This window comes from Hylobates moloch, unplaced genomic scaffold (genome assembly GCF_009828535.3).
Source record: "Hylobates moloch isolate HMO894 unplaced genomic scaffold, HMol_V3 SCAFFOLD_4, whole genome shotgun sequence".
Lineage (NCBI taxonomy): Eukaryota > Metazoa > Chordata > Mammalia > Primates > Hylobatidae > Hylobates > Hylobates moloch.
The window spans coordinates 26,828,739-26,851,603 of record NW_026652279.1 but is presented as its reverse complement, the minus strand read 5'-3'; the positions used below and the strand labels follow the sequence as shown (position 1 = coordinate 26,851,603).

At 48.3% G+C, this 22,865-nt stretch overlaps 2 protein-coding genes across 9 annotated transcripts in view; one reads left to right on the top strand and one right to left on the bottom strand.

The window, feature by feature from the left end:
- The first annotated feature begins 186 nt into the window (after window positions 1-186).
- TADA3 (transcriptional adaptor 3) lies at window positions 187-12,690 on the top strand. 3 transcript variants are annotated; one of them, XM_032149651.2, is made up of 10 exons: window positions 187-550; window positions 670-727; window positions 1,441-1,673; window positions 2,967-3,217; window positions 3,316-3,421; window positions 5,294-5,435; window positions 5,525-5,628; window positions 7,199-7,308; window positions 8,407-8,592; window positions 12,107-12,690. In XM_032149651.2, exons 3-10 carry the CDS (start codon window positions 1,467-1,469, stop codon window positions 12,297-12,299), a joined length of 1,299 nt encoding a protein of 432 aa, XP_032005542.1. In that variant the 5' UTR covers window positions 187-550; window positions 670-727; window positions 1,441-1,466; the 3' UTR covers window positions 12,300-12,690. The 3 variants fall into 3 exon arrangements, with proteins under 3 accessions (XP_032005542.1, XP_058293219.1, XP_058293220.1); XM_058437236.1 differs by lacking the exon at window positions 187-550 and having other exon boundaries at window positions 595-734; window positions 1,447-1,673; XM_058437237.1 differs by lacking the exons at window positions 187-550; window positions 8,407-8,592; window positions 12,107-12,690 and adding an exon at window positions 7,787-7,973.
- Window positions 9,301-22,865, bottom strand: part of OGG1 (8-oxoguanine DNA glycosylase) — a 34,842-nt gene continuing 21,277 nt past the window's right edge. For 3 of the 6 annotated variants that reach the window (XM_032149658.2, XM_058437242.1, XM_032149661.2), the window contains 2 exons: window positions 11,033-11,120; window positions 9,301-10,393 (listed from right to left, as the gene is read on the bottom strand). In XM_032149658.2, coding sequence (XP_032005549.1) covers window positions 11,061-11,120 — 60 coding nt within the window. In that variant the 3' untranslated portion in view covers window positions 9,301-10,393; window positions 11,033-11,060. Of the gene's footprint in view, window positions 11,121-22,865 lie in introns of all 6 variants that reach the window. The other 3 variants (XM_058437240.1, XM_058437241.1, XM_058437244.1) reach the window with 1 other exon arrangement.

The window sequence follows — 22,865 nt, the reverse complement described above, 5'->3', positions numbered from 1 at the left end:
CTGTCTCGGTATTTTTAAACTCTTGCACTCGAGTCACTACTTAAGCTCCTCCAGGAATGGGTGCAGCTCCCCTTTGTGCCTTCGGCCTTCTTGTCACCTTTGCCACAACGTCCCCCCAGGTATGCAATGGTACAGCCCAGCTTCAGATTGGGCACCAAATTAGGACAAGCCGAAGTGGACGAGCCCTTCGTTTCTTCCGGTTCTGTGCTCCCATCCTTTCTCTCGCCCCTCCTACCCGCAGCTCCTGGGGTTCGGCGGGGCTAACTGCAGCGCGGAGACCTCGGCCGCCAAGCCCCGCCTCCCGCCCCTGGCTGTGCCCTGGGGTTCGCATGAGGCCGACCACCCGCACCCTACCTCTGGCGGGCTTGCTCGAGGCCCACCTTCTCCCCACCCCCGGCAAACTCCAGTAGGCTCGCCCTCGCTGGCTCCCCGCCCCCGCGTCAACTGCAAGGGGCCCGCCCATAGCCAGTTCCGGGGCGGTTGCTCACGTCGACCGGAACTCCCCGCCCCCTCCCGCGGCCCCGGGGCCGTAGGAGGCCGCAGTGAGGAGGTAGAGGGGGCGGGGGTCGCGCTAGGGTGTCCCTAGAGAACGAGGACTCTGAAGGCGGGACATTTGGGCGACCCCCGGGCGGGGCCACCCATTAAACAGTCTCACTTCTTCTGTGCCAGACACTGAACTGGGCTTTTGACGGGCATCATCTCATAATCCTCAGAACATCCCAGGGAGGTAGGTACTATTGTTATCCCCATTTTTCAGATTCAGACTTTTAATGGGGAAACAGACCTAGACTTCTTTTGTTCCCATTTTACAGATGGAAAAACTGAGACTCAAAAAGGTCAAATAACATGTTCAGGGGCACATAAGTAGAGAATGGTAAAGCCTGGGCTTGAACCCAGGTCTGTCTGGCTTACCAGCCCACGTTCTAAACCACTATTAGTGACTAGAGAAGGGAGAAAGGTGGAATAGGGTAAGAAAAGAGGCCAAGAGTCCCCGAGAACATGGTAAGAATGGGGTGCTTGGAACTCGAAGTCTTAGCAGAACCCAAGAGAAATAGAAGGGAAAGAAAGAGCATCAGAAAGGCAAGGCAAGGCATAGCAGTATAGCATGGTGATCAGGGTGCAGACTGAAGACTAGCGGGGTTCAAATTGCATCTTGGAAGCATAGGCACATACCCACTCTTACAGAGTCTCAGTTTCTTTCTCTGTAAAAACGAGATCACAATGGTCCTTGTTCATGGCGCTGAGTGAGAAATTCAGTGAGATAAGCTGATAAAGTGCTCTGTACCTAGTCTGGTACACAGTTAAGTGCCCTGTGACTAGGAACTGTGCCATCAATTTTGTCAGTAAGCCTGGTTTCCTTGAGGCCGTCCCTGGAGGTAAGAAGCCCTTGGGCTTTTCTCAAACCACTTTGTCTCCCATCAATGGCCCTGTCCTCTCCAGCTCCACAGGATCCCATATCCTGGGCCATGAGTGAGTTGAAAGACTGCCCCTTGCAGTTCCACGACTTCAAGTCTGTGGATCACCTGAAGGTCTGTCCCCGCTACACGGCAGTGCTGGCGCGCTCCGAGGATGATGGCATCGGCATCGAGGAGCTGGACACCCTGCAGCTGGAGCTGGAGACCCTGCTGTCTTCTGCCAGCCGGCGCCTGCGTGTGCTTGAGGCCGAAACCCAGGTGATACCCCAGAGAGGGGCCATCACCAGAGATGGACTGCAACAAGTTACGGGATGGGTCATTGAGTTAGCCCCATATGCTGAGACTTGGGGTACAGGGATTTGTGGGGAGAGGGAGAGAAACCCAAACTGGGTTTGCATGACACAAAAAATACACAATATGCATGATCCTCTTAAATTGCAAGATTTCTAATTCAGTAAGCATTTATTGGCACCCCACCCATCCCCCATTATGTTCTGGGTCCTATGCTACTTATTAGAGAAAGGTAACTAGGACAGTTTTGGCTGTCAAGGAGCTTGGCAGCTAGGAAAGTGAGAAAGTCAAGTACATACCAGGTGATGGGATGTTGTGGTTAGGAGTCCTAGGGAACTGGAATGGGGAAACCTGGATTTGAATCCTGGCATAAGCGCTTGCTAGCATTGCTGTTTCCTAGCTATGTGACTTTGAGAAAGTTGCCTCATATCTCTGAGTATCAGTTTCCCTGTTTGCAAAGTGGGGTGAATAATAGGACCTACCTTAGTGCTTTTGTGAGGATTAAAAGAGAATTTTTTGCAAAAGCTCAGCCCAATGCCAGACACTAAGTAAGCACTTCAGATGTTATTTATTTGCTACTCTGATTACTTTATTCACTGCATAAAGATGCCTTGAGCCTTGTGTGCCAGGCGCTATGCTGTATCCTGTAAAATAGAGATGGTTAAGGTGGGCTTTCTGGTCTTCAGTAGCTTATGGTCTAGTTGAAGAGACAAGGTGCGATGGTCATTTCAGTGTGACCAAACAACACAGTTGGGTGCACGGTGGAGGTGTGAAGTGCCAGAGACTTCTAGAGGAAGGAGGTGCCAACTGGACCTAAAAGGATGATGGAATTAACTTGTCCCTGGGAATCCATGGACCCTCCTTGAGGAAGGCTATGACTCAAGTTGTATTTTAGTATCTAAGAACCTGGGTAACTGATTCAGAGAAGGCATCTCAGTAGTGGTGACATCGAAGTGAAGGTTTGCTGAGAGGACTCTTCTGTTAAAGAGTATGTGACTGGCACGGGTGATACAGAAGTAAATCAGAGTATAGATGAACAAGTGAATGAGATGATGAGAAGTATATGAATAAAGTCCTAAGAGGCCAGGCACAGAAAATGAGCTGAATTTTGAAGGATGAGTAAGAGTTTACTACGTAAAAAGAGGATGGGGAAAGACCCAGGAGCCTCCTTAGATTTTAGATCGTAATTTATTTACTAGAGGAAAAAGATATTCTGTGTTTTCCCTTCTCCCCCTTAGTGACAGTTTCTGTAAATTTCAGATCCTCACCGACTGGCAGGATAAGAAGGGTGACAGACGATTCCTGAAGCTGGGTCGAGACCATGAACTTGGAGCTCCCCCCAAACATGGGAAGCCCAAGAAGCAGAAACTGGAAGGGAAGGCAGGACATGGGCCGGGCCCTGGCCCAGGACGGCCCAAATCCAAAAACCTTCAGCCCAAGATCCAGGAATATGAATTCACTGATGACCCTATCGACGTGCCACGGATCCCCAAAAATGATGCCCCCAACAGGTTCTGGGCTAGAGAACATAGAAGGGAGCCTCAAGGTTCTGGTGGTAGAGGCACTGGTGAGGCAGGGGCGCCCACTCAGGATCTGCTTTTCCCTGCAGGTTCTGGGCTTCAGTGGAGCCCTACTGTGCTGACATCACCAGCGAGGAGGTCCGCACACTTGAGGAGCTACTGAAGCCCCCAGAAGATGAGGCTGAGCATTACAAGGTAGAAACTCTGGGCCTTGATAGAGATGATGCAGAACAAGAGAGTTCAGAGGTGCCTGAGAATTAAAGCTACCAAAGCCATGCATCATCTTCCTTCCCCTACCCTGTCCAGCCTGCTGTCTGCTCCATCAATGCACCCAGACACCTAGGCCCCAACTCAGCATTCTCCGTGCACTGCCTCCCCTCTACCCCAGCCAAATGTCAACACGCCCTCAAGCATCTACTTAAGTGAAGTCTGCCCATGTTCCTTTATCCCCGTCCCCTCTGCTTTGGTCCAAGCCTTCATCAACTTCTATCCAAACAGCCTCTTAACTCTCTTCCTGTTTTGAGGCCTCTGGAGGAAACTTTCTTCTTTCTTTAAGATATAAAACTTGGGCCAGGTGCAGTGGCTCATGCCTGCAATCCTAGCACTTTGGGTGGCCAGGGCGGGCAGATTGCTTGAGCTCAGGAATTCGAGACCAGCCTGGGCAACATGCTGAAACCCCATCTCTACTAAAATACAAAAATTAGCCAGGCATCGCGGTGTGCGCCTATAGTCCCAGCTACTAGGGAGCCTGAGTCAGGAGAATCTCTTGGACCCGGGAGGTGGAAGTTGCAGTGAACCGAGATCACGCCACTGCACTCCAGCCTGGGCAACAGAGCAAGACTCCGTCTCCAAAAAAAAAAAAAAAGATATAAAAGTCACCTCACGCCTGTAATCCCAACATTTTGGGAGGCTGTGGCAGGCAGATCATCTGAGGTCAAGAGTTCAAGACCAGCCTGACCAACATGGTGAAACGCTGTCTCTACTAAAAATACAAAAATTAGCCGGGACCGGTGGCATGCGCCTGTAATCCTGGCTACTCGGGAGGCTGAGCCAGGAAAATCACCTGAACTGGGGAGGCATCGGTTGCAATGAGCCAAGATCGTGCCACTATATTCCAGCCTGGGTGACAGAACGAGATTCCATCCATAAAAAAAAAAAAAAGAAGGTATAAAACTGTATGTTTTAATGATGAAAATAAATAAAACATGCTCCATTAAAGAAAATATAGAAAATACAGAAAAGTGTTGAGGGAGAATGCTCCCATAGGTCAGCTGTCATGATCAGATGTGCTCATGACATGGTGCTGCATCTAGGTCTCTCTTCATCCTGTTATCTACAGGATCAAGTCCACGCATCCCAGTCCTTGGCACAGCTCCAGTGCCCCTCTCCATTTTCCTCGGCCATACCCCTCTTCATTGCCGTGTTGACCAGTCCCACAAGTATCTTGCCCTCATTCCAGGACACCACAGCCTCCTTGCTGGTCTCTGGGCCTCTGGCAAGCTCTTCTCTCCCTCTTCTCTCCTTGACAGACTTGACTCACCCTTCAAGGCCCTGATCTCATGTTACTTCCACCAAAGCACCCTTTCAGATTCCCCAGCAGAAAGTTAGTCTCTCCTTTGTGCTGCCACAACGCTTTGATCTATCTCTTTCACTTCACTTACCTGATTTTTTAAAAATTTATTTGAAAAAGAGTTCATACAGACAGCAGTAAATTCAAGCAATACAAAAGGTAATTCCCTGTCACCTGTGACCTGACGGCTCCTAATTCTCTCGAGGCAATTGCTGTGACCTGAGACAATCCGTGTACGTAGAGTATTCTGCACCTTCTATTTTGGGAATTGTTTCAGATTGGCTTTTGTGTGTGTCTTAGTTCTTTTTGGACCTGTCTCCCTTACTAGAGTGTGAAGTAGAGGTTTTATCTTCTTTGTACTTTCTTACCTATACCTGACACTGGTCTTGGCCCTGGACTAGGGACTTGAGAGATATAAGACAGGTAAGTGAATGAATGAATGAAGCATAGCTGGCCAGTGCTTAGTCACTCAGGGTTGGGTGCCATCTTTTCCACAGATCCCACCCTTGGGGAAGCACTACTCCCAGCGCTGGGCCCAGGAGGACCTGCTGGAGGAGCAGAAGGATGGGGCCCGGGCAGCTGCCGTGGCTGACAAGAAGAAAGGCCTCATGGGGCCACTGACCGAACTGGACACTAAAGGTAGGCCTCTCACCTCCCTGCCAACCCCAGGTCAGGAGTTGAGTTCCAGAACTTCAGCCTGCCTGCCCTCCTTTCCTGTGCCCGCTTAGATGTGGATGCCCTGCTGAAGAAGTCTGAGGCCCAGCACGAACAGCCGGAAGATGGATGCCCCTTTGGTGCCCTGACGCAGCGCCTCCTGCAGGCCCTGGTGGAGGTGAGCACCCTAACTCAAAACAAACCACATTTAGTTTGTGTTTTAATGTGTTATGCTTGTTTTTTACTGGAATTTATCATACATTTATTAGGTTGGTGCAAAAGTAAAAACCTGGACTAATATATAGCAAAAAATTGGGAATAATATATAACTTTTGCACCAACCTAATAGAAAAGTGCACAGATCATAAATGTACAGTTTTCACAAATGAGCTTGTATTACCAACCTGGAGATTGCAAAATGAAACATTACTATATCCTAGAAGCCCCTCTCATGCCCCTGTTTTTCTCCAACTTCCCCCAAAGGTAGCCTCTACTCCACAATTACTTTTGCTAAGCATCTATTGGAGGGGCTTTATACACATCCCCCCACTAAAGGCCAGGACAATGGTTAACACTGTGTTACAGATAAGAAGATTGAGGCTCAGAAAAGGGAACTGTTCACTTGAGGTCTCACACAGCAGGATTCAAACCCTAGCTTCAGGGTCCCTGTCTTTATACCTGCTGGTTGACCTTAGACACACCCTCACACTCTTTCACCTCATTGAGACTCAGTTTTCTATTCTAGCTCAAACACAATAGTTTATTTCATGTAACAGTCTGGGTACATGTTCCAGGTTATCTAAGGTAGGGGAAGGGGCAAGTCTCTACCTCATATCATCAGACAGGGACCCCAGCTGACGGTGGCCTTGCAATCTGCACAGGGTCACTCTGGGCGTCATTGTCACTCCAGTCCCACAGAATAAGAGCAAGGAGGCTGGGCGCGGTGGCTCATGCCTGTAATCCCAGCACTTTGGGAGGCTGAGGCGGGCGGATCACAAGGTCAGGAGATCGAGACCATCCTGGCTAACGTGGTGAAACCCCATCTCTACTAAAAATACAAAAAAATTAGCCGAGCATGGTGGCGGGCACCTGTAGTCCCAGCTACTTGGGAGGCTGAGGCAGGAGAATGGCGTGAACCCGGGAGGCGGAGCTTGCAGTGAGCCAAAATCACGCCACCACACTCCACAGCCTGGGCGACAAAGTGAGACTCCCATCTCAAAAAAAAAAGCAAGGAGGAATGTGTGAAGGAAACTTTTTAACTTTTTGGGCCATGCCTAGCTGTGGCTCTTATCTCTTCTAATCACTTTCCCCTGGAGAGAATCTGTCACATGACCATACCCGCCTGCAAGAGAGCCTGGGAAGTGTAGTGCAACTGGACAGGCATTGCCTAGCTGCCGTGGAGGAGAGGAGAGTATGGCGTTCGGACAGCTAGCACCTCTGCCACAGCAGGCCTAGCACAGTGCCTGGTGCGTTGCAGACGCTTCACAAACCTTAGCTGTTCATTACCATCATTGAGTGTTAATCATTTCTCTTCTGTGTTCCTTTTTCTTCATATCAGTATGAAAATAAAAGGGATTTCTAGAATGATCGAAGCAATTTGGGATCAGTATGGGAAGGCTTCCCACAGTAAGTGGGATGGGAAAGATAAAAGGATATTTCTGGTGTTTGAAGACTGTCAGTGTAGGTCAGAAAGGAGCAGGAAAGTGGAACAGCTATTTTTCCTTCCACTCATTTTTGTGGTCTTCTAGGAAAATATTATTTCCCCTATGGAGGATTCTCCTATTCCTGACATGTCTGGGAAAGAATCAGGGGCTGACGGGGCAAGCACCTCCCCTCGCAATCAGAACAAGCCCTTCAGGTGAGTGGTGTCCTATCCACAACCCACAGTCTGGCCCCCGCTTCTGTTGGCTTCTCTCCATCTCAACCTGGGGAAGTCCTCATCAATAAGCGGCTGGGGGCAGTTAGGTGAAGCCCAATAGCAGTCTCAAGTGTGAGTGCTGGCCCAGCGTGTCTGCATGCACAGACTGAGTGCAGGGTTGTTCAGCACAGAACTGTTCATACCATAAATAACCCAAATGTCCTGCTGAAGGGGAATGGTTGGCTAAATTGGCATAACTCCATATGATGAAATAACTTGGAGCTATTAATCATATAGCTGCAAGTATAGAGAAATATAGTTAAATGACATGAAAAGATGTAAATTATAGAGTGACAAGTGGGGAAAATGTTAGTTGTAGCCCAGTACAGATTATAATACTATTTTTACTTAAAATATATTTCTTTTTTTCTTTTTCTTTTTTTTTTTTTTGAGATGGAGTCTCGCTCTTGTCGTTTAGGTTGGAGCGCAATGGCGCAATCTTGGCTCACTGCAACCTCCGCCTCCCAGGTTCAAGCGATTCTCCTCAGCCACCAAGTAGCTGTGATTACAGGTGCCTGCCACCACGCCTGGCTAATTTTTGTATTTTTAGTAGAGACGGGGTTTCACCGTCTTGGCCGGGCTGGTCTTGAACTCCTGACCTCAGGTGATCCTCTCGCCTCAGCCTTCCAAAGTGCTGGGATTACAGGTGTGAGCCACCGTGCCTGGCTTACTTAAAGTATATTTAAATATGTGCACATAAGGGAAAAAACCTGGACTAATATGTAGCAAAAGATTAGGAATAATATATAACAAAATCTGGAATATATATAATAATGTATAACAAAATAATAGTAATTCTCTGTGGGTTGTTGGCATTACAGGTTTTTCCATATTTTTTGGATAGTAGATACATATGTTGCTTGTGTTTAAAAACCAGACCAGATGTGTCTGTCCCTCCCTTTGTATCTGGATAGATACAGAGGGGGTGCCCAAAGGGAAAGGCAGGTTTTCACTGACCTTGGGAAGCCCTGGGAACCTCCAAGGTGGGCCCTTCTCCAAGCTGGCTCTTGAGTCTGACGGGCCTGCCTCCCCCTGTAGTGTGCCGCATACTAAGTCCCTGGAGAGCCGTATCAAGGAGGAGCTAATTGCCCAGGGCCTTTTGGAGTCTGAGGACCGCCCCGCAGAGGACTCCGAGGATGAAGTCCTTGCTGAGCTGCGCAAACGGCAGGCTGAGCTGAAGGCACTTAGTGCCCACAACCGCACCAAGAAGCACGACCTGCTGAGGTGAGTGTGAGCAGGATGCACGGTCCCGGGGGTGGCCTTGGAGGCTGTGGCCATGGCTGGTCACCTTCCAGGGGTTTTACAACAGGCTTTCCAAGCCTGGCTGGCCTCTAAATCACCTGGAGAGCCTCGAAAAAAACAGCAGTGGCCAGTCCACCAGGTATGTCTCAAACAAATTCTAATTCCACAGAGTGGGGCTCAGGCATCTGTGACTGATTGATGGACTGATTTGATTTGGTTTGGTTTTTTTTTTTTTTTTTGAGAGGGAGTCTCGCACTGTCATCCAGGCTGGAGTGCAGTGCGCACGATCTCGGCTCACTGCAAGCTCTGCCTTCCAGGTTCACGCCATTCTCCTGCCTCAGCCTCTTGAGTAGCTGGGACTACAGGCACCTGCCACCACGCCCGACTAATTTTTTTGTATTTTTAGTAGAGGCGGGGTTTCACCCTGTTAGCCAGGATGGTCTCCATCTCCTGACCTCATGATCCGCCCGCCTCGGCCTCTCAAAGTGCCGGGATTACAGGCGTGAGCCACCGCACCCGGCCTGGTTTGGTTTTTTAATTACGGTAAAGGCATAATATAAAATTTATCTCCATGGGAAGCTGAGGCAGGAGAATCGGTTGAACCTGGGAGGCGGAGGTTGCAGTGAGCCGAGACTGTACCATTGCACTCCAGCCTGGGCAACAAGAGTGAAACTGCATCTCAAAAAAAAAAAAAAAGAAAAGAAAAAAATAATTTACCCTTCTTAACCATTTTTAAGTGTACAGTTTAGTAGTGTTACCCATATTCACATTGTTGTGTGATTTATTTTTTGTCTTTTCATGCTTTTCTTTTTATCCCCAAAGTTTTATTATTAAAAATTTGATACAGAAAATCTGAAAGAATCACACAATAAACATCAGTATATTCTCCACCTAGACTAATTAACTGTTAACATTTTGTTGGAGATCTGTGATTTTTATTTGCTTATCACAAGAAATTGACCAGTGTTTTAGGACATGTTCTTTTGGGAATCTATCATGGTGCCTGCCATTCATTTGATGTCAACTCCCATCCATCTTGTTCTGCATTGATCACAACAAGGGTATAGGTGACATCTGGAGGAAGACTGTGGAATAGCTACCCTTTAGTTAGATAGGGAAGCAACCCAAACAAGTCTCTTTGCTTCTCACAGACAAGTGCTGTGTCTTAACTTCATAGTGCCCTGGCAGGACAGGGCACATTCATTCATATCACCTTTTTTTTTTTTTTTTTTCTTTTTTTGAGACGGTGTCTCACTCTGTTGCCCAGGCTGGAGTGCAGTGGCGCGATCTCGGCTCACTGCAACCTCCGCCTCCCGGGTTCAGGTAGTTCTTCTGCCTCAGCCTCCTGAGTAGCTGGGATTACAGGCATGCACCACCATGCCCGGCTAATCATTTGGCCATTCTTATTGTCTCTTAGATATTGTGCTGGGGGCCAGCAAGAGAGGCAGAGCAAGGGACTTGCAGATTACTAGCAGATGATCAGTAAAGACAAGTGCCATTAAAAGGAGAGGTAGTTGCTAACAAGTTGCCAGGGTATTTAAGGATAAGGGTGACTAATGTATGCTGAGAGCCTACTGTGTGTCAGGGGCTTTATGTACACTCACTCAAGTGTCTTGACAACAACCCAGGAGGGAGTTGCTATTTTCCTTGTTTACTAGATGAGGAAATAAAGGTCCAGTGAAGCGAAGTGCTCTGCTGAAGGTCACACACTCAATAAACAGCAAGCTGAGACTTGAGCCCGTGGCTGAATCAAAGCCTCTTTCTATAATAGTTCATGTTTTCTCTGAAAAGTGAGAAGAAGAAAACACAGATGGAAGAGGCACTGAGGGAAGCAGAGGGAGAGAGAGGAAGAGAGAGAAAAGTAGGCATGTGCAGTTACAGAAGTAATGGGCCCTAGCTGGGCCTGGTGGCTCATGCCTGTAATCCCAGCACTTTGGGAGGCTGAGGTGGGAGGCTCGTTTGAGCTCAGGAGTTCGAAACTAGCCTGGGCAATGTAGTAAGACCCCCATCTCTACTAAAAATTTTAAAAAATCAGCCAGGCATGGTGGCACATGCCTATAGTCCTACTCAGGAGGCTGACGTGGGAGGATTGCTTGATCCTAGGAGGTGGAGGCTGCAGTGAGCTTGATCAGGCCACTGTACTCCAGCCTGGGTGACAGAGTGAGACCTGTCTCAAAAAAAAAAAAAAAGAAGTAATGGGCAATGAAGAAATGGCTCGTGGCTCTCAGGAAACCACAGCACAGCCCTTACCCTGCTGCAGAGCAGCTATAAGGCCTTAAGCAGCCCCTGACCTGAGCATCAGCTTCCCCTTCTGGAAAACTGGCAGGCTGGACTCAATCACTAAGTGACCTTCCAGCTCCACCATCAATGAAATGTATAAATCAGATCCTATTCAGAGAGATTAATTTGGTGTCTCACCCACCTCCTGTCAGCCTCAGGCTGCCTAGACGTTAGGGGTCTCTGGAATGCAGATGCCGAAGTAAGCAGGCCTTCTGCTGGCACCGGAAAACCTGAAACAACAGTGTTTAAAAACAAGAGTTTGGCCCCAGCCTGCTCCAGATCTCCCCCTCACTAATTGTGGGATCCTGGGATCATCTTTGAGCCTCATTTTCCTCATGGGTAACATAGGAATAATAGTACATATTTTGAGGGGTTGTTAGGAGGATTAACTGAAAGACAGAGAGAGTGGGTGTGCGTGTGTGTGTGTATATATATATATATATATATATATATATATATATATATATTTTTTTTTTTTTTAGAGACAGGGTCTTAACTCTGTTGCCGAGGTTGGTCTCAAACTCCTGGCCTCAAGTGATCTTCCTGCCTCCACCTCCCAAAGCGTTGGGATTACAGGCATGAGCTACTTCGCCCAGCCTACTGTATATATTTTTAAGACCTTTTTTTTTTTTTTTTAAAGACACAGTCACGCTCTGTTGCCCAGACTGGAGTGCACTGGCATGATCATAGTTCACTGTAACCTTGAACTCCTAGCCTCAAGCAATCCTCAGCCCCTTTGGAGTTGGGACTACAGGTGTGCACTACGACACCCAGCTAATTTTTTAAAGTTTTTGTAGAGACAGTCTCACTATGTTGCTCAGACTGGTCTTGAACTCCTGGGCTCAAATGATCCTCCTGCCTTGGGCTCCCAAAGTGCTGGGACTGCAGATGTGAACCACCATGTGCAGCCAAGACTATTCTTTTAGAGCAGTTTTAAGTTCACAACAAAATTGAGAGAAAGGTACAGAGAATTCCCGTATACCCGCTGTCCCCACATGTGCACAGCCTCCCCCATGATCAACATGAGTTAATATTTTTCAGGAGCTTAAAATAGTGCCATATAAGTGTAGTTCAGTAACTGCTTTTTGGTCACGACTGTATGACACAATCCACAGGCATGCCAGCCTGGGCTGGTGGGAAGGCTCAGTCTTGAAGAGGGAGGGGCCGCTCTCTGGAGGTGGGCTGACCATGGTACCTGGCCGGCTGGTCCCCACAGGCTAGCAAAGGAGGAGGTGAGCCGGCAGGAGCTGAGGCAGCGGGTGCGCATGGCTGACAACGAGGTCATGGACGCCTTTCGCAAGATCATGGCTGCCCGGCAGAAGAAGCGGACTCCCACCAAGAAAGAAAAGGACCAGGCTTGGAAGACTCTGAAGGAGCGTGAGAGCATCCTGAAGCTGCTGGATGGGTAGCCCTCACCCCTGCCTCAGGCTGATTATCTGGCCTGGGGAGGGGAAGGGAGGTCCACTTCCTTCTTTGGGCACAGGAAACATTGGCCTGTGGCTGTCCCTCAAATGGCGGCAGTCTCTAGAGGACCGTGGCCCTTCCCCTGAGGTCTTTTGGCCTAGCTCTGTACAGCCAGAACACAGGAAGCCCTGCTGGGCTGGCCTGAGGCCTAGTCTCTGCTTGGTCCCCAGGATGGAGTTGGAGGGGACTTCGTTTCTGGGTCTTCCTCTTCCCCCTCTTTACCATCCCCCACTCCCTAATCCCCTACCCGTCTCCCCTTCAAGGACTTCTCCCTTGTGGTTTTGTAAAGTGCAAACTTAAGAATAAAGTGACTGCTGTGGTTTTTCAAAAAAAGCATCCAGTCTTTGAATGTCTGTTACAGTGGGGAGGAAGGAACCAGTGTGGGTGGTAAGGTTTGTGGGGGGTATGCTTGGTGGCTCTCAGCCCATGGCCACTAACCCATGGCATTCAGTCAGGGAGAACTTTCTGAGTACCTCTTTCTGAGGATACTTGTGGCTGCACGTAACAATGCCCCCCAGCTCAAAGTGGATTCAAAGTAAGGAAATGTGTTGGCTGCAGGATTGGCAGTCCTGGGACAGAGTGACCTTCACGGTTAGCCAATCTAGCAATTCTTCAGGGTTATCAAGGGTCCAGGTTTCTTTTTTTTTTTTTTTTAATTTAAGTTCTAGGGTACATGTGCACAACGTGCAGGTTTGTTACATATGTATACATGTGCCGTGTTGGTGTGCTGTACCCATTAACTCGTCATTTACATTAGGTATATCTCCTAATGCTTTCCCTCCCCCCTCCCCCAAGGGTCCAAGTTTCTTAGGGGTCACCACACTGCCCTCCACAGTGTCGACTTCTGCCTAAGGTGAGTCCTTCTCTGGCTGTACTGTGGCAGTGGAGCAGTTGGGGCCAGATGCTTCCTCATTTACATCCAGCACAGGAGGGAGCCGGAGCCAGCGGGCTTCCATGGCCCACCTACAGAAGCAAGAAGCCTTTTCCCAGATACCATCATGTTTCAGTGGCCCAAACTCAGTCTCACATGCCCATTCCTCAGTCACTGTGGCAAGGGAGACTGTAATGGGTTTACGCCAGTCAGAGTGGAGTCTGCTACTCCATCAAGGTGGTGGAGAGAGTAAAACCCAACAAGATCTGAGTAGGAAACGGGGAAGTGAGTGCTAGATAGGCCACTGACAACAACTCTTCCACAGCTGGGGCAGGAAGCTTGGCCTAAGGGACACAGATGAATAAATATGCTCTGGTACCTGCCTCAAGTTGTTCCCAGACTGGTCTGAGAGAATCAGGGAATAATTTGCAATTTACTGTGGGAAGGTTGAGGTCCACGCAGGAGAGAAGGGAGGGTAAGATTCCCTAAGGAAGTGACCTATGAACTGAGCCATAAAGAAGGAGGGCGAACACGGCCAACATTCTCGTATACCCAGCACCTCTCTGTTGGAGAAATGTTCCTTCCCCATCACACATGGTTCTTGTCTGACTGCCAAACTAGGGTGCACACATGACCCCAGCTTGGCCAGTCAAGTGCCAATCCCTCTAGCCACAATGATTAGTCCCAGAAGCAGGCATGTAACCCAAGCTGGGTCACTCGAGGCCCTCCATAACATTGCTCTGTGGATGCTGAGAAGAGAGTTTCACTTCTTTTTGGACCATAAGCCATAGACTATAAGCCCAGACTACCCCAGTGACCTGCTCTCCTCCCACGGGGAAAAACCTGCTCATGAGAATAAAGCCAGCTCAGAAAAACCGAGCCAGGAGATGGAGAAGTGCTGCATCCAGCTATTCTTGAAGCCACTGGATCCTCCCTTAGACTTCCCACATATATCAGCCCACAAAGGCTTCTTTTGGCTTAAACTAGTTTGCTTTAGAGTTTTGTGATTTGTAACTAAAAAAGGCCTATTACAAGTGAATTTTGGCAAAAAGAAAGATGAAGTAGGATCCTGAGAGAGAGGACAGCATGAGGCCCTGCCTCCCACTAGCTGCTGGGCCAAGCTGCTGCAATTTCTCAGTGACTCATTGTCCCCAGGTTGCTCACAGCCTTCTCAGAGAGAAAAGACACCCACACATGCAATGATGAGAAACCAACTATAATCATAATGATAATGCAATGAAGTGCTCAGTAAATGTTAGTATGTACCAGGCATTGTTCTGAACTCATTCAACTACCTAATATTACGGGGTAGGTATCAGCTACCTCATAATAACATCCCATTTACAGATGAAGAAACTGAGGCTTAGAAGGTTACATACCTTGCTTTGTCAAGCAATTGAGTGGTTGAGAACAACATTCAAACTCAGGCCATTTGGCTTGCAGAGAGAGCCTCTTCATTACAACTCACTGGGGCCCCACTCCCATTACAGTGTATGTGAATGGTACTCCCTATACTTGGGCAGTGCCCAACCTGTGCAGCCATACATGGCAGCTCTGCTTGAAGACCCCCTCCTCTTAACCACTCACTTCCATGTTCACTGGGCCACACCATAAGTATGGTGGGCGTTGTTGGTAGAGAGTTCCAAGAACAGAGACAGTTTTGCGGAGGAGGTGGGATGAGAGCTGACATCCCAAAATTGGATGGAATTGTGAAAGAAGGAAGACAGATATAAATAGAAAGAAGAACCCTAGAAGACCGACTGGGCCTGGTTCACCAGAGAAGAAACTTTAACTTTCAAGGATCAGTCATGAGCACTCTAGCTGTTCTCTGTTGCATACCTATCTGCCTGACACTGTGCGAGGCCCTTTACCCACCACTCCTATCTGATGCTCACCATGCACCTCCAAGGAGAGTAATATTCCAGCCTGCAGATGACACAGAGACTCAAAGAGATGCTGTGCCTTGCTGAGGCCATGCAGCCTTGATGCAGGAATAGTTGCTGCCCCCAGGTAGCACCATCCCTGGCAGAGTTCTTACAATCATATCAGTGTCTGCTGGAGCCAAAAGATGCCTCCTTTATGAGTATGGAGGAAGCTGGGTTGTCATGAGGAGGGCGGATTAGTTCCAGTACCTCAAGTCTCCAAATTTAATTCAAAACAATTCTGATTCCTTATCACTAGTTTGGAGGCAAAGCCTTTTGTGTCTTGGCCCTAGAAAGCATCTGTCTTGCACAACATGGTCTCCCCAGAGTACCAAATGCCTTACAGCTGACTTTCAGCAACACCAGGGTGAGTGAGAATGGGGAGGGTGAGCTCTGACCCACAGTCAGACAGTGGGTCCCCAGCCCCTGTCTGCTCCTGAGTACTCTGGGCACCGAGTGCTCTGGGTCCCAGTTGGCTCTTGCTGAAAAGAAAGTGATGGCAGGAGCTTTGTGGAAATGGGGTCAGGGAGTAAATTTATTTCTTGGCCTGGGGCTCAGGACTCAATGGAAATAACCAGGTCCAGTGGACTGTAACTCACTCGTTCAGGTATCAATAAACTCCCCATTTTTTTCTCTTCACCTACCTAATTACCCTATTCACTTATTCACTCCATCCACACACCTCCACTTCTTCATTATACTTTTGTTCCCTCATTCAGTGACCCTGTCACCATGGCTGATTGCTATGGAGGTGACTAAGGCTCCAGAAATGGGGACACACTAGACAATCAAAACACTAGGCCACAAAAGCAATAAGAAGACTGTGCAGGCCGGGCGCGGTGGCTCACGCCTGTAATCCCAGCACTTTGGGAGGCCGAGGCGGGTGGATCACGAGGTCAGGAGATCGAGACCATCCTGTCTAACACAGTGAAACCCCTTCTCTACTAAAAATACAAAAAAATTAGCCAGGCGTGGTGGCGGGCGCCTGTAGTCCCAGCTACTCAGGAGGCTGAGGCAGGAGGATGGCGTGAACCCGGGAGGCGGAGCTTGCAGTGAGCTGAGATCGTGCCACTGCACTCCAGCCCGGGCAACAGAGTGAGACTTCATCTCAACGAAAGAAGACTGTGCAAAGTTGGCAGGGATCTGGGGCAGAGAAAGACTTAACAACAGCTTAGAGGGTCAGGAAAGGCTTCAGGGAGGATGTGGAAAGAAAATTGCTGGGCAGAAGATAACATTCCAGACAAAAGGAGCAAGGCAGAGAGGTGTGAACAGCTGGCCTGCTTAGAGAGAAGTGAGAACTGCAGTGTGACTGGAGCCCTGGGTGTATGGAGGGGAAAGGAAGGGATAAGAGATGAAGCTAGAAAGTAGGTTGAAGACCAGGCTGGGCAAGGGTTTGAATGGCAGATTAAGGAGCATGGACTTTATTCTCTAGGACAATGGTGCTCCAAGTGTGGTCCCTGGACTGCCAGCAACAGCATCACTTGGGAACTTGATAAAAATGCAAATTCTCAGTCCACAGACCTACTGAATCAACAGCTCTGGGTGTATAGTCAGGCGCTGTGGCTCACACCTGTAATCCCAGCACTTTGGGAGGCCAAGGAGGGCGGATCATCTGAGGTCAGGAGTTCAAGACCAGCCTGGTCAATATGGTGAAACCCTGTCTCTACTAAAAATACAAAACGTAGCCAGGCATGGTGGCACACACCTGTAATCCCAGCTACTTGGGAGGCTGAGGCAGGAGAATTGATTGAACCTGGAAGATGGAGGTTGCAGTGAGCAGAGATCACACCACTGCACTCAAGCCTGGGCGACAGAGTGAGATTGTCTCAAAAAAAAAACAAAAAACCTCTGGGTATGGGGCATAGCTTTATATTATATTATAACATGCCTTCTAGGTGATTCCTGGTGCATATTAAAGTTTGAGAATCACATTCGGAGGTAACAGGGAGCCACCGGTGGTTTGTGAGCAGACTAGTGCCATAATAGCACTCTGAATCAGAAAGCACTCTCAGAGCAGCATAGAGGCTGGACTAATGAGAGGGAGTGAGGGTGAAGTTGGTGCAAAGAAATACAAGTGAGATGGGGAATGTGGTAGACTGGTAGATGTCCTCCAAAATCTGTTTCAGTAATATCTCATGTGGAAACTGGAATCATACATTGAAAATACTCTCCATACATTTGATAGCAAATGGAAATTAAGTTCCGCATGGTGATTTCTTATCAAAACCTTTAATCAAAAGCTCAGGGCATATTGTTTTTTGTTTTTTGGGGTTTTTTTTTTTTTTTTTTGAGACGGAGTCTCACTCTGTTGCCCAGGCTGGAGTGCAGTGGCGTGATCTCGGCTCACTGCAAGCTCCGCCTCCCAGGTTCATGCCATTCTCCCGCCTCAGCCTCTGGAGTAGCTGGCAATACAGGCGCCCGCCACCACGCCGGCTAATTTTTTGTATTTTTAGTACAGATGGGGTTTCACCGTGTTAGCCAGGATGATCTCGATCTCCTGACCTCGTGATCCACCCACCTCGGCCTCCCAAAGTGCTGGGATTACAGGCGTGAGCCACCGCGCCTGGCTTTTTTGGGTTTTTTTGAGACAGGGTCTTGCTCTGTCACCCGGGCTGGAGTGCAGTGGCATAATCTGAATCACTGCACCCTCAGCCTCCCAGGTTCAAGTGATTCTCCTGCCTCAACCTCCCAAGTAGCTGGGGTTACAGGCGTGTGTCACCACGCCCGGCTAATTTTTTTTTTTTTTTTTTTTGAGACGGAGTCTTGCTCTGTCGCCCAGGCTGGAGTGCAGTGGCGCAATCTCGGCTCACTGCAAGCTCCGCCTCCCGGGTTCACGCCATTCTCCTGCCTCAGCCTCTCCGAGTAGCTGGGACTACAGGCGCCTGCCACCACGCCCGGCTGATTTTTTTGTATTTTTAGTAGAGACGGGGTTTCACCGTGGTCTCGATCTCCTGACCTCGTGATCTGCCCGCCTCGGCCTCCCAAAGTGCTGGGATTACAAGCGTGAGCCACCGCGCCCGGCTGCTAATTTTTATACTTTTAGTAGAGACAGGGTCTCACCATGTTGGCCAGGCTGGTCTTGAACTCCTGGGCTCAAGTGATCCTCCTGCCTCGGCCTCCCAAAGTGCTGGGATTATAGGCGTGAGCCCAGCCAAAAAAAAAAAAAAAAAAAACTCAAACATCTTGGAGCATATAGCCTTGTCCTTATTTAGGATTACTTCTCTGAAACTGATTGCCAGAAGAGGAGTCCCTGAATCAAAAGGCCTCGACATTATTTAAGCCTTTGATGCATATTGCCAAATTGCTTTCCAAAGGATCTTTAGCAAATCATTTTCCCACCAGAACGTAGGACTACTCAGTCCTCACATCAACATCAGCCTTCAGTGTTACCAGCTTTTTAAACTTCAAATTTGAAAGGCTGCAAATGACCTTTTATTTTGTACTTTTTTGTATTACTAGTGAGATACAAAATGTTCTGTATTTATTGTGTTTTATCTGTATCCTTTGACCATTTATTGGGTTCTTACTGTTTGTTATCAATTCTGTGTGCTGTTTATATAATAACTATATTAAGCCATTGTCTATAAAACATTTCCCCAGTCTGAAGTTTGCCTTTCATTTTTGGCTACCATTTCAGAGTAGAGTAGGGTTTTCACTTTTTGAAAAAAAGTAAAAAAAAAAGTAACAAAAGTTAAAGTTTTTTTTGTTTTTTTTTTTTGAGACAGAGTCTGGCTCTGTCATTCTGGCTGGAGTGCGATGGTGCAATCTTGGCTCACTGCAGTCTCCACCTACCAGGTTCAAGTGATTCTCCTGCATCAGCCTCTCGAGTAGCTGGGACTACAGTCATGCACCACCACACCTGGCTAATTTTTGTATTTTTAGTAGAGATGGGGTTTCGCTATGTTGCCCAGGCTGGTCTTGAACTCCTGACCTCAGGTGATCCATCTGCCTCGGCCTCCCAAAGTGCTGGGACTCAGGAGTAAGCCACCACGCCCAGCCAAAGAATTTTAAAAAATAAACCTGTCCATCTTTTCCTTGTGATTTCTTCCATTTTCTCTAATCTTAGTTAACTACTCACTCTTTCAATAGCTTCTTTTCTGTCAGGTTCAAGAATTGATGGAGGCCTGGCCGGGCGCGGTGGCTCACGCCTGTAATCCCAGCACTTTGGGAGGCAGAGGCGGGCGGATCACGAGGTCAGGAGATCGAGACCATCCTGGCTAACACAGTGAAACCCCGTCTCTACTAAAAATACAAAAAATTAGCCGGGCGTGGTGGTGGGTGCCTGTAGTCCCAGCTACTCGGGAGGCTGAGGCAGGAGAATGGGATGAACCTGGGAGGCGGAGCTTGCAGTGAGCCGAGATTGCGCCACTGCACTCCAGCCTGGGTGACAGAGCGAGACTCCGTCTCAAAAAAAAAAAAGAATTGATGGAGGCCAGCCATACTGGCTCATGCCTATAATCCTGGCACTCTGGGAGACCGAAGCAGGAGGATCACTTGAGTCCAGAGTTTCAGAGAAGTCTGGGCAACAGAGGGAGTAGAGACCCAATCTCTACAAAAAATAAAAAACTAAAAAAAATTAGCCAGGTATGGTGGTACACACCTGTAGCCCCAGCTACTCCGGAGGCTGAGGTGGGATGATCACTCGAGCCTGGGAAGTCAAGGCCGCAGTGAGCCATGATGGTGCCACTGCACTCCAGCCTGGGTGACAAAGTGAGACCTGTCTCAAAAAAAAAATAATAATAAATAAATAAATAAAATAATTGATGGAGATGTCTGCACTGTTTAGCCATTTTTAAAAAAAAAAAACAAAGAAGAAAAGATTATCCCCCTCTTCCCGGAGAACATTTGACTTTCCCTGCCTCACTTTTTAAAAATTATTATTTATTTATTTTTTTTGAGACAGAGTCTCACTCTGTTGCCCAGGCTGGAGTGCAGTGGTGCACGGTCTCTGCTCACTGCAAGCTCCGCCTCCTGGGTCCATGCCATTCTCCTGCCTCAGCCTCTCGAGTAGCTGGGACTACAGGCGCCCGCCACTATGCCTGGCTAATTTTTTGTATCTTTAGTAGAGACGCGGTTTCACCATGTTAGCCAGGATGGTCTCCATCTCCTGACCTCATGATCCACCTGCCTTGGCCTCCCAAAGTGCTGGGATTACAGGCATGGGCCACCGGGCCCGGACACCCTTTTTTTTTTTTTTTTTTTGAGATGGAGTCTTGCTGTGTCGCCCAGGCTGGAGTACAATGGTGCAATCTCGGCTCACTGCAACCTCTGTCTCCCGGGTTCAAGCAATTCTCCTGCCTCAGCCTCCCAAGTAGCTAGGGCTATAGGTGCATGCCACCACGCCCAGCTAATTTTTGTATTTTTAGTAGAGACGCGGTTTCACCATGTTGGCCAGGCTGGTCTTAAACTCCTGACCTCAGATGATCTGCCCACCTTGGCCTCCCAAAATGCTGGGATTACAGGCGTGAGCCACCACGCCCGGCCCTTCACTCACTTTTTGATTAGTACCTCGAAATGTTCTCATTGGGACTGGGGGCTGCAGAAGGATGTATATGTATATGCATCCAAAAAATCTGGAAGAATTGTACTAAAAATGTGAACACTGGTTGTCTCTGGTTGGTGGGGGCCCGGCTGAGAGGGTTGTGTTATTCTTGCCTCCCTCGCACCCCTAATTCCTTTGGACAAAATACCTCTTCCATTCCTTATGGCTGCCCATTACAGTACACTTGCTCAATATAGCACCCTAATTCTCCTGGCAACAGTTTTGGAGGCCAAGGGGTGAACATGTCACTCTATCACTCATGCAGAGCCAGAGTCCTTCCCTGAGAATGAGATAGGAAATTGGGAGGATGCTTTCCTTCTACTGTGTTTAATTGGAAATCTGGGGCTGCCTCACTCCACGTTTCCTGGCAACTAGAAGATCACTCTGGAGAGAAAAAGAGGCCAATGTGTGAAGAGAAATCAAGACAAGGAGAGAGGAGGGAAGACAGAGAAAGCAAATCCTATGAGTACTACATCTCCAGTTCCAGTCTCCAAGCCCCTAATCTCTGGTGTTTTTCCTGCAATCTTGTGCCAACTATTGTGAACTATAGATTCCTCTTGGATGAAGCTGGTTTAGGTTGGGATTCTGTCACTTGGGAAGTGAAAGAATCTCATCAGTTAGTCTGTGTGTGTTTTTAATATGTTATGGAATTTTCCTGCAATGACCATTTATCACTTGTTCAATAGAAATACTAAAAAAGTAAAGATAATGTGTTTGTTAAAGAAAACACGAGGGCTCTCAGAAATGCTCAAAAGCAGGAAAAATGTAAAGCACACCATAGAAGCTGTACAAGTCAGCTGGGCGTGGTAGCTCATGCCTGTAATTCCAGCACTTTAGGAGGCTGAGGCGGGTGGATCACCTGAGGTCAGGAGTTCGAGACCAGCCTGACCAACATGGTGAAACTCCCATCTCTACTAAAAATACAAAAATTAGTTGGGGATTTTGGTTCACGCCTGTAGTCCCAGCTACTTGGGAGGCTGAGGCAGAAGAATTGCTTGAACCTGGGAGGCGGAGGTTGCAGTGAGGCGAGATGGCACCATTGCACTCCAGCCTGGGCAACAGAGGGAGACTCTGTCTCAAAAAAAAAAAAAAAAAAAGAAGTTGTACAAGTCCTCGAAAGGACAGAGGTCATCTTATCACCCAGGGGGTGTTGTCATAAAGATGAACAAGAATTTGTGGTAAAAGAACCCCTAGCTCAGTGGGTGTGCTTGGCGGGTATAGGGGAGAGTGGGGGCTCAGCCATGAGCAGGAAATGTATTTTTCCATGAACTAAGGAGTCTGAGATACTGAGATTTGGAAGAGGGATCCCTTAACCCCTCGTCCCTGGCCAAATCAAGTCCTCTCTCTGAGTCTCAGTTTACACTGAGTCTAGCTCTCATGTTTTGAATAGTGTTCTAGGCACTTCATATCATTATCTCATAGAATTCTCAGAACTCTTGAGTCAATCATCAATATTCCCATGTTCCCGAGTAAGAAACTGAGGTTCGGAGAGGTAAAGCATGACCAGGATCAGTTAGACTCCAAAGCCTTTCTAGGAACCTCAGCTATCTTCCTCTATCATCTGTAAGATGGGCATAATAAATTGGCCAGGTGCAGTGGCTCGTGCCTGTAATTCCAGCACCTTGGGAAGCTGATTGGGGAGGATTGCTTGAGCCCAGGAGTTTGAGACCAGCCTGGGCAATATAGGGAGACCCCCCATCTCTACAAAAAATAAAAAAGTTAGCCAGGTGCGGTGGCACGCACCTGTAGTCCCAACTACATGGGAGGCTGAGGTAGGAGGATGACTTGAGCCCAGGAGTTTGAGGATGCAGTGGGCTGTGATCATGCCATTGCACTCCGGCCTGGGTGACAGAGCAAGACCTTGTCTTAAAAAAAAAAAGAAAAAGAAAAAGAAAAAAAAGAGAAAGAAAGAAAAAAGAAAGAAAGAGAAAAAGGAAATGAGTTGGGCATAAGCACTGTTCTCTCCCCATCACCAGCTGGAACATGCAGGAATTCAGGAGTAGGGAGTGGCACTTGGAGGCCCTTGGAGGTGGAGTGGGGTCCCAAGCAACATGCCTCCTCCGGCTGCCCCCAGTCCAGCCCCATCCCCAATTCCTGCGAGTTGCTCCCCCTGCCCCCTCTTTTCACCCGGCACCAAATTTCTTCCCAAGGAAGGCCTTGAGCAAACCGACCTTTG